The 12,408-nt window shown below is 43.7% G+C and overlaps 1 protein-coding gene across 1 annotated transcript in view; it reads left to right on the top strand.

Moving 5' to 3' along the window:
- The window catches only part of BRINP1 (bone morphogenetic protein/retinoic acid inducible neural-specific 1), a 56,014-nt gene that overhangs the window by 40,173 nt on the left and 3,433 nt on the right, over nt 1–12,408 (top strand). Inside the window, 2 exon segments of the mRNA XM_010133704.1 lie at nt 3,261–3,497; nt 8,881–9,103. Of these exon segments, the coding sequence (XP_010132006.1) occupies nt 3,261–3,497; nt 8,881–9,103 (460 nt within the window).

Below are 12,408 nucleotides of genomic sequence, written 5' to 3'. Positions count from 1 at the left end.
GAGCGGTGGTCTCAACCAGTACGGCCTCCTTACAGTCTCATGTTTGTAAAGATTACCTTAAAAATGATTAATCACACCTATGCTTTACTGTAACCAACTCACTGGGCACGGTGCAGACCTGCATGTGAATGGAAGGTGCCAGCACTGAGAGAGATCTGCCAGCCCAGTACTCATAAAACACCCTGCTAGGATCTGGTCACAGGGATGCTCAATACAAAACCAAAAGTGTCGATATGAACCCGCCCTTGTCAGGGTATGATGATCAATGTGTGGGTGTTTCTGTATACGTGCCAAAGTACCCATGTGAACGCAGCCATGGCCCAGTTTCAGTGATCCCAACGCTGACTCCTTCCGCAAGGAGATGCCTTTCTGGAAGACCTGAGTCACGCGAATCCCCGCAGCATGTTTGCAGTTTTAAAGTTAGGGCTTTACGTTTGGTGTATGCACGCTTGCGGTGCAGCGAGTCGCTGGATTTGTGTATCACTTGTGTTCCTGGGCTAAGCACATATTTGAATATGTGCTGCTCGTTAAATGCTGCAATTAACGCATGGATTCCAGCAGAACTGCTTACCTGATTAAAGTTAAGTATTTATATAAGTGCTTTGCTGAATTGGTGCTAAGTGTACAGGGGGTCTGATTGCCTCTTAAACATGAGATTATTTTTTGCAAGAGAAACTTAGCCTGGAAAGGTTGGTTTTTTAGAAGCCACAAGTTTTACGAGCAAAAAGCAAGCATCCACATGAGGCACTTTGCAGTGTAGAGTGAGACCACATTATGTTTTGGAGATTACAGGGTATTCATGTGTCTGTATGTGCTGAGATATGCAGTGGATATAAAATCCATATATATCTATAAAAACTGGATATAAAATGGTCCTTTGCAATGGGGAGTGTTTTCCCTGACATTTTATTTGCTTTTTTTAACCCCTATTCCATCCAGGAGAAAAAAAAGTCTCCAAAGCCAGTATCGTTTATAGCTGGAACCAGACAGCTTGTTGTTGCTGTTATCCAAATTAAAATTCAAAGAGAAAATACGGTGAGCTGAAGAGCCTGCAGTCATTTGGGCCTCATATTCGAAGATTGAGACTGGGGCAGGCTGCTCCACCATGAAGCAGAGAGTGGAAAGATTTATTTGTGGGACTTGGCTCATGAATAACCAGGGTCAGTGCACAGCAAGTCCAGCCCCTCTTTCCCATGAGCTTCTTACCTCAGTGAGTGCAACAGCCTTCAGGCACTCCAAGCCCCTCTTGTAGATCTCTGTTCCACAACAACTCTGCACTTTCTTTGCATCCTGGAAAAAAGTCTTGCAGCTTGGCAGGTGGTATCATCCCAAATGTGAGTGTGAAGGTTTGAAAAGGGACCATCCCCCTGTGGTGGTTGCTTCAGATAAATCCCTAAGAGACATTGAACTTCAGTACATCCTGAAGACAACGGGAAGAAAGCTGATCTTCTTGCTGATAAACACCTCAGGAAAGACCAAAGGAACCTCAAAATGCTGATCTGCCTTAGACGAGTTTTGAGGTGCTAGCAGGGATGCTGCAGACTCTGGTCAGCCCCTTGTGTGTTCTCTCCCTTCCCTGCAACAGCTCTAGACAAAAGGCAGCAGGAGCTATGCAGACACAGTGCCTCCAGCTGCCAGGCATGAAATCCTTCCTTGGGTAAGTGTCACAAACATCTTCTCCAGCTGAAGGTTGCTCTGTGTTCATCCTGCCTGGCGGCTGCCACAGCTCCATGCTCGGCTGTGAATTGGGTCAGACAAGAGGGCAGCTCTCTGCCCCTGGTCATGGTGCTCACAGGGACCGTGCCCTGGCAATAGCAGGAGGGGAAAGGAAACTGAGGTTCCTGTGCCTTCAGCAGCATCCTGATCCCCCCCAGACTTGGGTCTTCCAAGGGACCTTGTCGAGGCTGAGGTGCCTCTGTGGAACAAAAGCAAAAGGGTAATGGGGGTCCCAGGGGCACAGCCTACTGCTTTTCTCTTGTCTGAGGTGGACATGACCCATCAGAGAGATGAACTCCTGAAAGGAGTCACAGCCCTTCTTGCCCTTCCTGCACACTCTCATCCTCTGAATTATTGTCTTATTTTCATTCCACTCCAATAAGCTGTCAGCCATGGATACAGTAATTCAGTGCAATAGAAACACAAACAGATGGGTAATTGACCCGCTTGCCTTCATTGCACCAGAGTTCAGTGCTGCTGTTCGAGCCATAAACCCCTTTATCTGCCACTCCAAAATCCCTGGGCCTTTTACAAGGAAGGTGAATGGGCCAGGCTTCCTGCAAAAGGCTTGCTCAGAGTTATTACCATCTCTGCCTCGTGCACCACGGACGCTGAGCGAGTCTGACAGGCAGGACTCACCAGGTAGAAGGAAACGGCTGTGAATCCTCAGGGACAGGTGTAGGGAGCCGGGAGATGAGGGCTGGAGAAGGACAGGGTGGAAAACCATGTACTCTGTACGCAGGGAACACTTAAACTGTTGTCACGTCCCATGCTGCTTGAGCAAGCGTACACCTACACTAACGTCTGCACAGATGGACGGGTACACAAACACTCGCTACGGAGAAAGAGACGTGGGGATAGAGCTCTCGGCTACTGTAAATCTTCGGAGCGCCACTGAAATCATCGGCACTAAATCCATTTGCACTTTTATAGGATTTGGCAAGTAGCCTTCCTAGCAGGGAGGGGGCTGGAAAGACTTAGCTCCCAACTCCTGTATTTATGCTGAGTGAGCTGGGCACTTCACTCTGCAAGGGTCTGTTATAAATCCCTCCTCGGGTTATTTGCCTTTCTTCTGTTTTCCTGTCTGTCGTCTTTTCTCTTTCAGTGTGTTGTCTCCTTGGTTTTGTGGTACCAAACCTTTATAGTCCTTCTCAAAACGGGTCAGAACAGCATAATGCTTATCAGCACTTAGCTGCAAAGTATAAAAAGACCCTGAGAATAAGGGGTCTTTGCTTTTCTTTGCTTTGTACGGTACCGGGATGGAGGGGCTACACTGCGTGTTGGGGAGGGGGAAGTTACTTGTCACCTTTCTCTCACAGAGCAGATGGCTCTGCTTTCAGCTGACTCACTGCTTGCACTGGAGGCATGCAATTTGTACCCACCTCCCTTACTCATGACAGCTCCAAGAGAAACATCCCAGGAGCTTTTAACTCCTCAGCATCACTTTCCCAAGCTGTTAATGAAACAGGTTTTGAAAAGAAGAACAGATACCTGAAATGACTTTTTTTTTTTCTTCACATCCCTCCCTCTTGTTTCCCTGCTAGGTCTCCAGATCATCTTCCCTCAGTATTTACAAGAGAAGTTTGTCCAGTCTGCCTTGAGTTACATCATGTGCAATGGCGAGGGGGAGTACATCTGCCGGAACAGCCAGTGCGGCTGCCAGTGTGCGGAGGAGTTCCCGCAGTGCAACTGCCCCATCACTGACATCCAGATCATGGAGTACACGCTAGCAAACATGGCCAAGACCTGGACAGAAGCCTATAAAGATCTGGAGAATTCAGGTAACCGAGCAAAGCACATTTTCTGATGGATTTATTTCAAACGAAACGTGTCAGACGATACCAGTTAAGAACGTTTTCTTCCCTCAGTACAATGCTGCAGTCTGGATAAAAAATAGAGGATATTGAACCCATAAACATGATCTTGGTCTTGAGGGAGTGCCTTTTCTTCTTTATTACACGTACAGACAAAACCAAACACCTTACGTAATTCTATGTGTAAGGGGATATTTTCCATGGAAGAATTTGTTTGTTGAAAAATCTGGTTTTTCCTACCAAACCAGCTCAGAATTTCTCTTTAATAGTTCTACAGAGAAGATTCCACAGTATGAATGATGCAGAAATTGCTTTTCAGATTTGCATGAATGATTTATTCTGCTTTGGTGAAAGGCAATTCAGAGAGAGAGAGCACAGGCCTGATGACACCTCATCTGAGATAGAGAGGAGAAGGGAAAATGACTTCTCTCTCCTGCAGTGCTGATGTCTGCTGGTGCGAACATTCCTCTTCTCCCACCACTTTCTCCCAGTGTCATGCTGGGGATGTCAGTGGAGTTTGTTCCATGTTGATGCTTGTAACACCCATAGTAGGTGTGCTGGAATACTTACATGATACACACTCTAAAGGGCATGAGATAGGGAAGAGAGCAATAGCATCAGTGCCATCACATCCTTTCCTTTGGCAAAGGGTCTGCCCACCCAGAAGCCACATGGGCACTAAGCAGAACAGAGAACTTAGCCCTGTGCCTGACTCATCTCTTCGTGTTAGCCCGTTTCCAACAAACTTTATCTAATGTTTATTGTCATAACTGTCCAGCTTGCTGTGTTATGACTAAGAAAACTGTGAGGGACTATCTAGTTCCATTCAAGGCACAGAAGAATTCTTCTTCACAAGTCTTCCCAACAGCAATTTATTTCTTTATGTTGAAGGTCACCTTAATCCCTTTAATGGTTGAAATGAAGTGGCCTATGATGTGTCCTCAATGGGCTTTTGAGGACTTCTTCATTCTTCAACATGTGGACCCTGCTGATATTGCTGCTGCTGCACAGATTCTTGTGTTCAACTCATGCCGTCAACCTGCTCAGCTGAGCAAAGTCAGAGTAGTAGTTAATGGCCCAAAGCTGATGACCATCTGACAAGATCCCCCCATATACTATCAGGAGCAACAAAACCGGAGCAGTTCCAGAAGTAGGTCACTAGCTGAAGGGGTCGGTGGTTTTCCAGGAGTTTCTACAGAGTCATGGATGGCAAACCAGAAATGTGGTTTTGAGAAGCTTCTGCTAGCTCTGTACTACACAACTCAGGATCACTGTCGGTGCCTGCCAGCACAGCTCTGCTACTAGTTACATGTTACTAGTTGCTAGTTCTGGCACGGGATCTTCACACAAGGTGCTCATCAAACCCCTTTACATTCCCAGGGATCTAACCCAGACACTTAGAAGGTGAAAGCCCAAAGGAGAGAGAATAATTACAGCCCCACAGTGATTGTTTTACTGGTACGTTTTGTACTTGTTGCACTCAATTTAAGCAAAGACTCTGGTAGATAATTATATTCAGTCTCCCCCTCTCTTGAGATTTCTATAGGGGAAGGTGGTTTTCATTTGCCACATTAAAGTGACACATTGCAGTGCAATTCTCTGCTGTGCTGTAGCCACATTCCACCCAGGGCTGGAGGCTTTGGGGCGCTAGATGGGGTGATTATGTTTAAAGCTACTGCATCTCATTCATCACTGTGTTGCATCATGCCTGAACGTATCTTTTGAGATGAAAGTTGCTATCACAAAAGACCATAGCATTAGTACTTTGCTTCTTTGTTTTAATAAATATTCCCAGTAACTAGAGGATTTTCTTCATTATGAACAGCAGAAAAGAAATCTCTAATGAGATCTGAAGGCTCTTCCAATAAAGTGAGCTGAAAGGTACAGGGGCACTCTGAAAGCAAATACCATTTGCACAGCAAGCTGCTGGTAGCCTAAAAGATCTATATTCTGTTTCTGATTTGTGTTGGATGCCTGTGTCAATTTGGAGGAATTGTGCAGGGCAAACCACGAGCTGGTGTGATTTGGGATGCGGCTTCAAACTCAGGGAGGCTGCGGTGAACTGCTGATGCTTTAAATCACCTTCGGAGCTCTCTTAGTCCTGTGCTTCATTGCTCATGTGTAAATTGAGAAAAATAACACTGCCTTATCCTTGACATTTTAGTATGGTTGGCCAAAAAATTCTGCATCAGAACTGTGATTCTGGGTTTTAAAACAGCCTTTTCATTAGAGGCCATGGGTGGATTTTTGCAGTGCTATTGCTTTCTGATGAAAATGTGGATTTTTTGTTTTGTTTTTTTTTAACTGAAAAGACAAGCTCTGGAAAAATGAAAGTTTAAACTTTGAAAGGGATGTTTGACATGGCCATTTCTCTGCGACGGGACCGTTCTTCTCCAGAGGCTGGAGCCTCTGCCCCGTACCACCTGCGATGAGGACTGGGTGACTCGGCAAAAAGAGAGGCCATGTTGCATTATGGGAGATGTAGTCCTGGCCATCACCAACAATTTCTGTGCAGCTAAAGAAAATAAAACCAAATTCCAACTGAGTTATTAATTAATGGGAAATTCTCAGGATTAGTGATTCCCAGAAAGGTTTAGCACAACGCAACCACAGTCTTGGTCGGGGCCTCCATGGATCGTTATAAATAGATACAACTAAACAAAAAAGAAACTATTCTGTTTGGAAAGTATTTTCTTTTTTCACCCTCCCCTTTTTTAAAAACAACTCCATCCAGCTTTTATTTTGCCAGATTCCTCTGCTCATTTGTTTTCCCCCCAACGTTGCGCTGCAGTATCAAAATGTGCACACCGCACTGAAATTTCTCCCTCACCCGTCTCTATGAAAAATGTAGCACATTCATCATCAGAGGGAAAAGTGCTTGGTCTTTTGCGCAAACAGGCTTTTGAAGAAATTGATTTATAAGGGGCGGGAAGCAAATGCAAGGCTTTTACTGCTGAAAGTACCAAGAGTTACCCACATGGTCAACAGAAGCAATTATACATGATGATAGTTTCAGAGGACCACTCTGAACTGGAGAGGATCATTGCTGGGAGGAGAAGGGCACTGAAAGCAGCATTACAATAGAGTGAAAACCCGAGAGATGATTAAAAAAAAAAATCTCAGTTATCTTTTAGGAAAGAAAGGAGACGAGCAGATGCCCTGTGGATCTTGGTAGTGAAATGACGCTAATTATTTTTATTAGGTGCTCAGTTTCACCATGTCATGAGTAGGACGTGAACATCCATTTACCATCCCTGTAATGGTGGTACTGGCTAATGCCTCGATGTTCCTTGTTAGGCACTAAAGCATGAACTGCAAGTTGCTGAATAATAGGAAATCTGTTATGCAAATATCTGTAAGCTTTGCATGAATAGTTGTAAATTATCTGGTCTGATTTTCTCCAATAATTCTGTGGATTATTTCTTTTTTTTAAAAGATACCAGCCTTTATGAGCTTTCAGTTTTTGCCTGGGGTGTTTTTGGTTTTTTGGGGGTTTTTTTGGCCATTGTCCTCTTCTCCTTCTGCAAATTGGATGAAGATATTTAATTAAAAAAAGGGTTAGGAAAGGAAAAAAAATAATGTAGATAACTTACAAGAAAAGATGGCTGCAGTTCTTTTTGGATATTTTGTGGTGTTTATGGCAGTGCTCTACACCAAGCTCCCTCTAGAAGCAGGACCACCACCAGCACTATACCAGGTCAGCCACGGTTCTGTCTAGCATAGTCTAAACTGAAAGATTTTTGCTACATCTCTGGGCAGCACGTTCCAGGGCTGCATTAACTCCAAGTGAAGAAGTTTTTCAATAAATCATTTGAACGTCTCAAGCTGTAAACAGTCTGTTACTCCTTGTTACAGCATCTGTCTCTAATAAGAAGAGTTCCTCTCCTTCATATTTGTAAGTACTTTTAAAGCAATTTTAGGCTATAATTAGTTTGTCCCTTGGCCTCTTCTTCACCAGATAAAACAAGTGCAGCTCCCTCCCCCGACCTTGCAGGACTTGTGCTCCAGACCCTTGACCATCTTGGTGGCCCTCAGCTGTGCCCTCCCCAGGTTCTCAACACCTGCCTTTAGCTGGGTGTCCCTCAAGCTGGCAGAGAAATTCAGGCCCAGCCTCAACGGTGCCAAGAAGAGGGGAATAGTAGCTTCCCCAACCCACCGGATTAAGCTCAGTATGAGGTTGGTGTTATTTCCAGTGAGAGCACAGTGTCGACCCAGCATGGTGCCCACCGCAACACCCAGGGACCTTCACGGCAGCTGTTACTCAGCCGCTTGTTTCCAAGCCTGTACTGATGTGTGGGGTTGTTCTCGCCTGGTGCAGAACTTTGTTCTTTTCCCTATTGCACTTTATGGGGATTTTGTTGGCCCGCTCCCTGCGTTTCTCAAGGTCCCAGTGTGTTAAACAGTCTTATATCAAAAACTGGGTTATTTTCTACCAAGAAAGTTGGAATCATCTGTGTTTTCCATACAAACATGTCTCAGCCTGGTTAGCAGCATCTAAGCAAACTACGCTTCTCAGGAAGAAAAGGATGGTCTTAAACAGAAACAGTTTCCGTTTTTCTGGTTTGTGATGAAAGAAAATTGAAACAAATCCTACATATTGTTTTTTTCATTATCAAATGATATCAAACAGAAATAAAGTGATTACAAAACAACATTTAACAACATATTTTTTGATCAATTAGATTTTTTCCTTTGGCTAAAATTGACACATTTTGTTCTGACCTTAGCCCTGCAAACTGTTTTATTTTATTTTCATTGTTACACAAAGAAACTAATTTAATTTCAAATTAAGTTAAATGAGAAAAAAGAATCAGAATGCTCTTTTTTTAAAAAATGAGAAAGCAGGACATTTTAACACAATCCAAACCCTTCCTCTGGGGATTTTTTAAAAGCTTTTTTTCCCATCTTTTTTTCACCAACACAGCCAAAGTGATTTGACTTCAACAACCAACAGCATTTTAGGAGCAGCTGAAAAACAATTTAAATAAAAACTCTTTAACTGACAATGATTACACCTCCCTCCTTTTTATTCATAACCCCTATACTATAAGCCCATGCTCCAGGGAATTTGCTCTCTATTTTTTCTCCACCCTTTACATATTAACCATATTGTTTCACCCTAATAGTCCCAAGGTTTCATTTCCCATGTGGGAGCAGCAACAGCCCTGGAATTAGTGGGCTTCCTGGGGCAGAATGACAGACCCGTGAGTCAACGGCCATCACCTTCCTTTAGCAGAGCACCGATGGCCTCATACATCATTGCTCTTTCTCCATCCTCCTAGTGAAAACCTTTGTAACTTTGTTATAGTTCAGAAACCTCTGTATTTCTCCACACTTTTGTGTGTTCCAGATGAGTTTAAATCCTTCATGAAAAGGCTACCTAGCAACCACTTCCTGACCATTGGGAGCATCCACCAGCACTGGGGGAATGATTGGGATCTGCAGAACCGTTACAAGCTGCTGCAGAGCTCCCTGGAAGCCCAGCGCCAAAAGATCCAGCGCACTGCCCGCAAACTCTTTGGCCTCAGTGTCCGGTGTCGGCACAATCCTAACCACCAGCTGCCTAGAGAAAGGTACCTTCATCAGGGATGGGGGTGGTGTGATGGGTGACTGATGGAGCCGAGCCTGGGCTTGGACCTAAACCCAACTGCCTGTGTTTGGATATAGGGGTGTGCTAGCGTGGAGGTTTCGGGCAGGGAATGGTAAAGTGTGGGAGTGGGTTGAAATTTCTGGAGGTGTAAGTAAACTTTATCGCATACCTAAGCATATTTACATGCCTTCTGTGTGGTCTTACCTGCCCAAGTGAAGGGCACTCACTCATTCTGTAGTGTTCTGTAAGAATATTACAGGGCTGACATCAGCCCTCCTTTTTAAGTGGTTTTTGCCTCGTGCACCACAACCAGGCTTTAGTCCTCCTTTGGCTGTTAAAGTGGACATACGGAGCACAAGGTGCTTCAGCCCGTTTTTGAGAAGCGGTTTGCAATGAGTATAGCCAAAGGGAAGCTTTAGTTTCCCTTGGAATAGATCACATCTCTTCTACAAAGTGCAGCGTGAACCCGCAAACCCGTACTGACCAGATGCCAGCAATGTTATTAGAGTGGAGAGGGCAGATTTTCCATTACAGCTACAACTATCGATACCCAATACTCACCTCCCGCTGCCTCCTTTGAGCCCTGGCCTGTGGCTAAGTTTAAGTTTGCTTCCAATCATTTTTTGAGACTTGCATCCGTAGGTTTTAATAAACAGCTATTCCTGTTTCTTTCTACAACGTCTGGAGTGAAGTAACACTGAAAATCTGGGGAAAAAAAAATGATTCCAAGAGCCTTTTCTTTCATGCTTCTCTTGGAAGGATCAGGCCAAGTTAGCAATTGTAGAGGAACTGTTTTTTTCACCTCTTTCCTTACCTAAATATTCAGTCTCAAGAGAAAATGAACTGATATTGGCTGCTGTCTCCCGTTAACCCTCAGCCGCTGGCTGCTAAACACAGGGAGTTTTCATTTCATCACTGTGCAGCTTGGGAAACAATTCAAGGGCTTAACACCTCTTTAATTACCAAGAAATCTCATGTTTCTGGATGAAGACTTGATGGATTTACTAAGGATGGGGAGAAATATCTATTAAGTTTAAAAGATTATGAAAAAAAGTCTTTGGAGAACTTCCTAAAATTGGCCCATCCCTGCCAGTTGGCTGAGCTGCTACAAACTGGTGGAGGAGCCACAAGGGTGCCCAGGCATTAATCTGAGTTGTGCCACAACATGAAAGAGAAGCAGCAGTGAGCGAATATTCAGCCAACCATGTTGCTGCAGAGCATTCAGATAAATATGTCTTTAACATTTCTCTTCTATTTTAAAAAGTCAGCCACGCAGAAAGGGAGCCTCCAACTATTCCTATAAAATCTGGGGGAAGGAGGACGAAACAGATGATGGCAGCTGGGTTTTTAACTGACTGATGTGTTTGATTTGTTTAAGTCAACATCAGCAGGCATATTATCATTTCTTCTCTTATTTGTCATTCCGCATTTGTAGCTAGGCAGGGGAGGGGCTCGTAGACAGATGTGTAGTGGAAGAGGTAGGCATTTCATCGCTCTTTTCACGGGGCTTGGAAATCTCTAATTTTGTAATTGTTGCTGTACAGAACGACAGATGCTTATCAAGCATGCCAGTGGCTTTGAAAGGATGGAAAGGGTCTATTAAGAGCAAGCCTCTCTCTCTTTAATACACATAATAGTAAGCCTACTTCATATATTCAAAAGCAATGTAAACCAGAAATAGGACTGGGGCTGGTATTTCTCCGGGAGAGGAAGAGGTGGTGTTTCCAAAGGGAAGAAAGAGTAGAATTTTTGGCAATTAGGATGATTCTCTGTGACCTTTTGCAATAGCTAAGAATGAGATACACATATATATGTGTGTGTGCGAGTGCGTGTGTTTGCTCCGCACTGCTTTTGCTTAAAAAACACCTCTCTGCAGGCAAGTTTATTGGTTTAAAAAAAGAAACCACTCCTCAGCTGTTAAAGCTTCAATGTTGAATGAGTACCTCCAGCTGAATTTTAAAACTCTGGATGTAAAATATAAATAACATCTAAAGGAGGAGGGGGTTGATATATGTTCTGGGCTCCAGCCAGATTGTCATTAGTTAAGAATACATCTTACAGCTGCTGAGAATAAAAATAGAATTTTTTTACTTTGCTGTTCCATACAGAAAGCCCCAAAGTACCTCCACAGCAGCTAGTGCTGGTTGGAAAGTGAAAGATGAGTTTGTAAAGGAAAACTTGTTAAATCCCTGCCTTTTTTCTTGGAAGTGCAAAAAAAAAGGATCTGCCCTGCTGAGCAGGGTCTGGGGGATTTTTAGGGGTTTGTTGGGGTTTTTTGTTAGTGTTTGTGGGGTTTTTTGTTTGTTTGGTTTTTTTGGTTTTGTTTTGGTCTGGTTTGGTTTTCTAATCAGCTCAGACACCATCTACAACAAAGCTGCAGCTTCTTCCCAAGGGACATCCATCAGCCTCTTCCCCTCCCCAGATCTGATTAATGCTGAAAGATGACAAATCAAGAGGAAAGCAAATTACTCGTTGCCTTTCTGTATAACCTGACCTCCAATTCTGATCAGAAAGACCAACACTGTCCTGAAAAACTTTTTTTTTCTTTTTTTTTTTTTTTTTGCTACAAGAGCTAGGTTTGAAATGGTGGAAGAGCTCTGCAGGATTACCTGCCTCCCCGTCCCCGGCACTGCCAGGGGACTGCGCGGCTCCAGTGAGCAACAGCAAGAAAACACTGCAAAATAACTCTCACTCACAGCTTTGCCTGGATGTAATTTTCTTTCATTTTCGCTTGGAATGTAAGATATGAAAGTTGAATGTAAAATTGCTTGACAGGGACATTCAAAGACATAGTTTTTCTTTTCTTAATTTCACATGCTCTAGTACTTTGAACTGGCAGAGGTAGCAAATATCAGGAAAAATAACTTTTGTAATGATACTAGGAGGGAGAAACTGATGGCTCCTTAAAGAAAGAGAAAATAATTAAAATTAACACCAATTGTTACTCTGCTACTGGTTTTCAGCTTTTAAACAGTGGCTCTTTTCAGCTTTCCTGTGCCCTGACGTCCTGTGGTTGTGTTCACGCGAGTCTGAGCCATCACAGGGGTGTGTTTTAAGTTACCTCCAGTCAGCTGAAGGGCTGTGACTGGTCCTGCCTATATTCTTATCCTGTCCCAGTTACAAGAAAAAATGGGGTAATTTATACCACTTTTTCTCTCTATCACACTACCCATTGTCATGTTCGTAGCCAATGCCCAGCTCTGCCCTGGATTCTGCATTTTCATTTAATTACATCCTTTATTGCTGCCATCAGCAGATGGTGGGTAGCCTTTTTTTTTTTTTTTTTTT

The sequence above is a fragment of the Buceros rhinoceros genome, unplaced genomic scaffold (assembly GCF_000710305.1).
Source record: "Buceros rhinoceros silvestris isolate BGI_N320 unplaced genomic scaffold, ASM71030v1 scaffold3123, whole genome shotgun sequence".
NCBI classification, from domain to species: domain Eukaryota; kingdom Metazoa; phylum Chordata; class Aves; order Bucerotiformes; family Bucerotidae; genus Buceros; species Buceros rhinoceros.
Note: the sequence above shows the minus strand (reverse complement) of the source record. Positions and strands in the feature narration are given on the sequence as shown.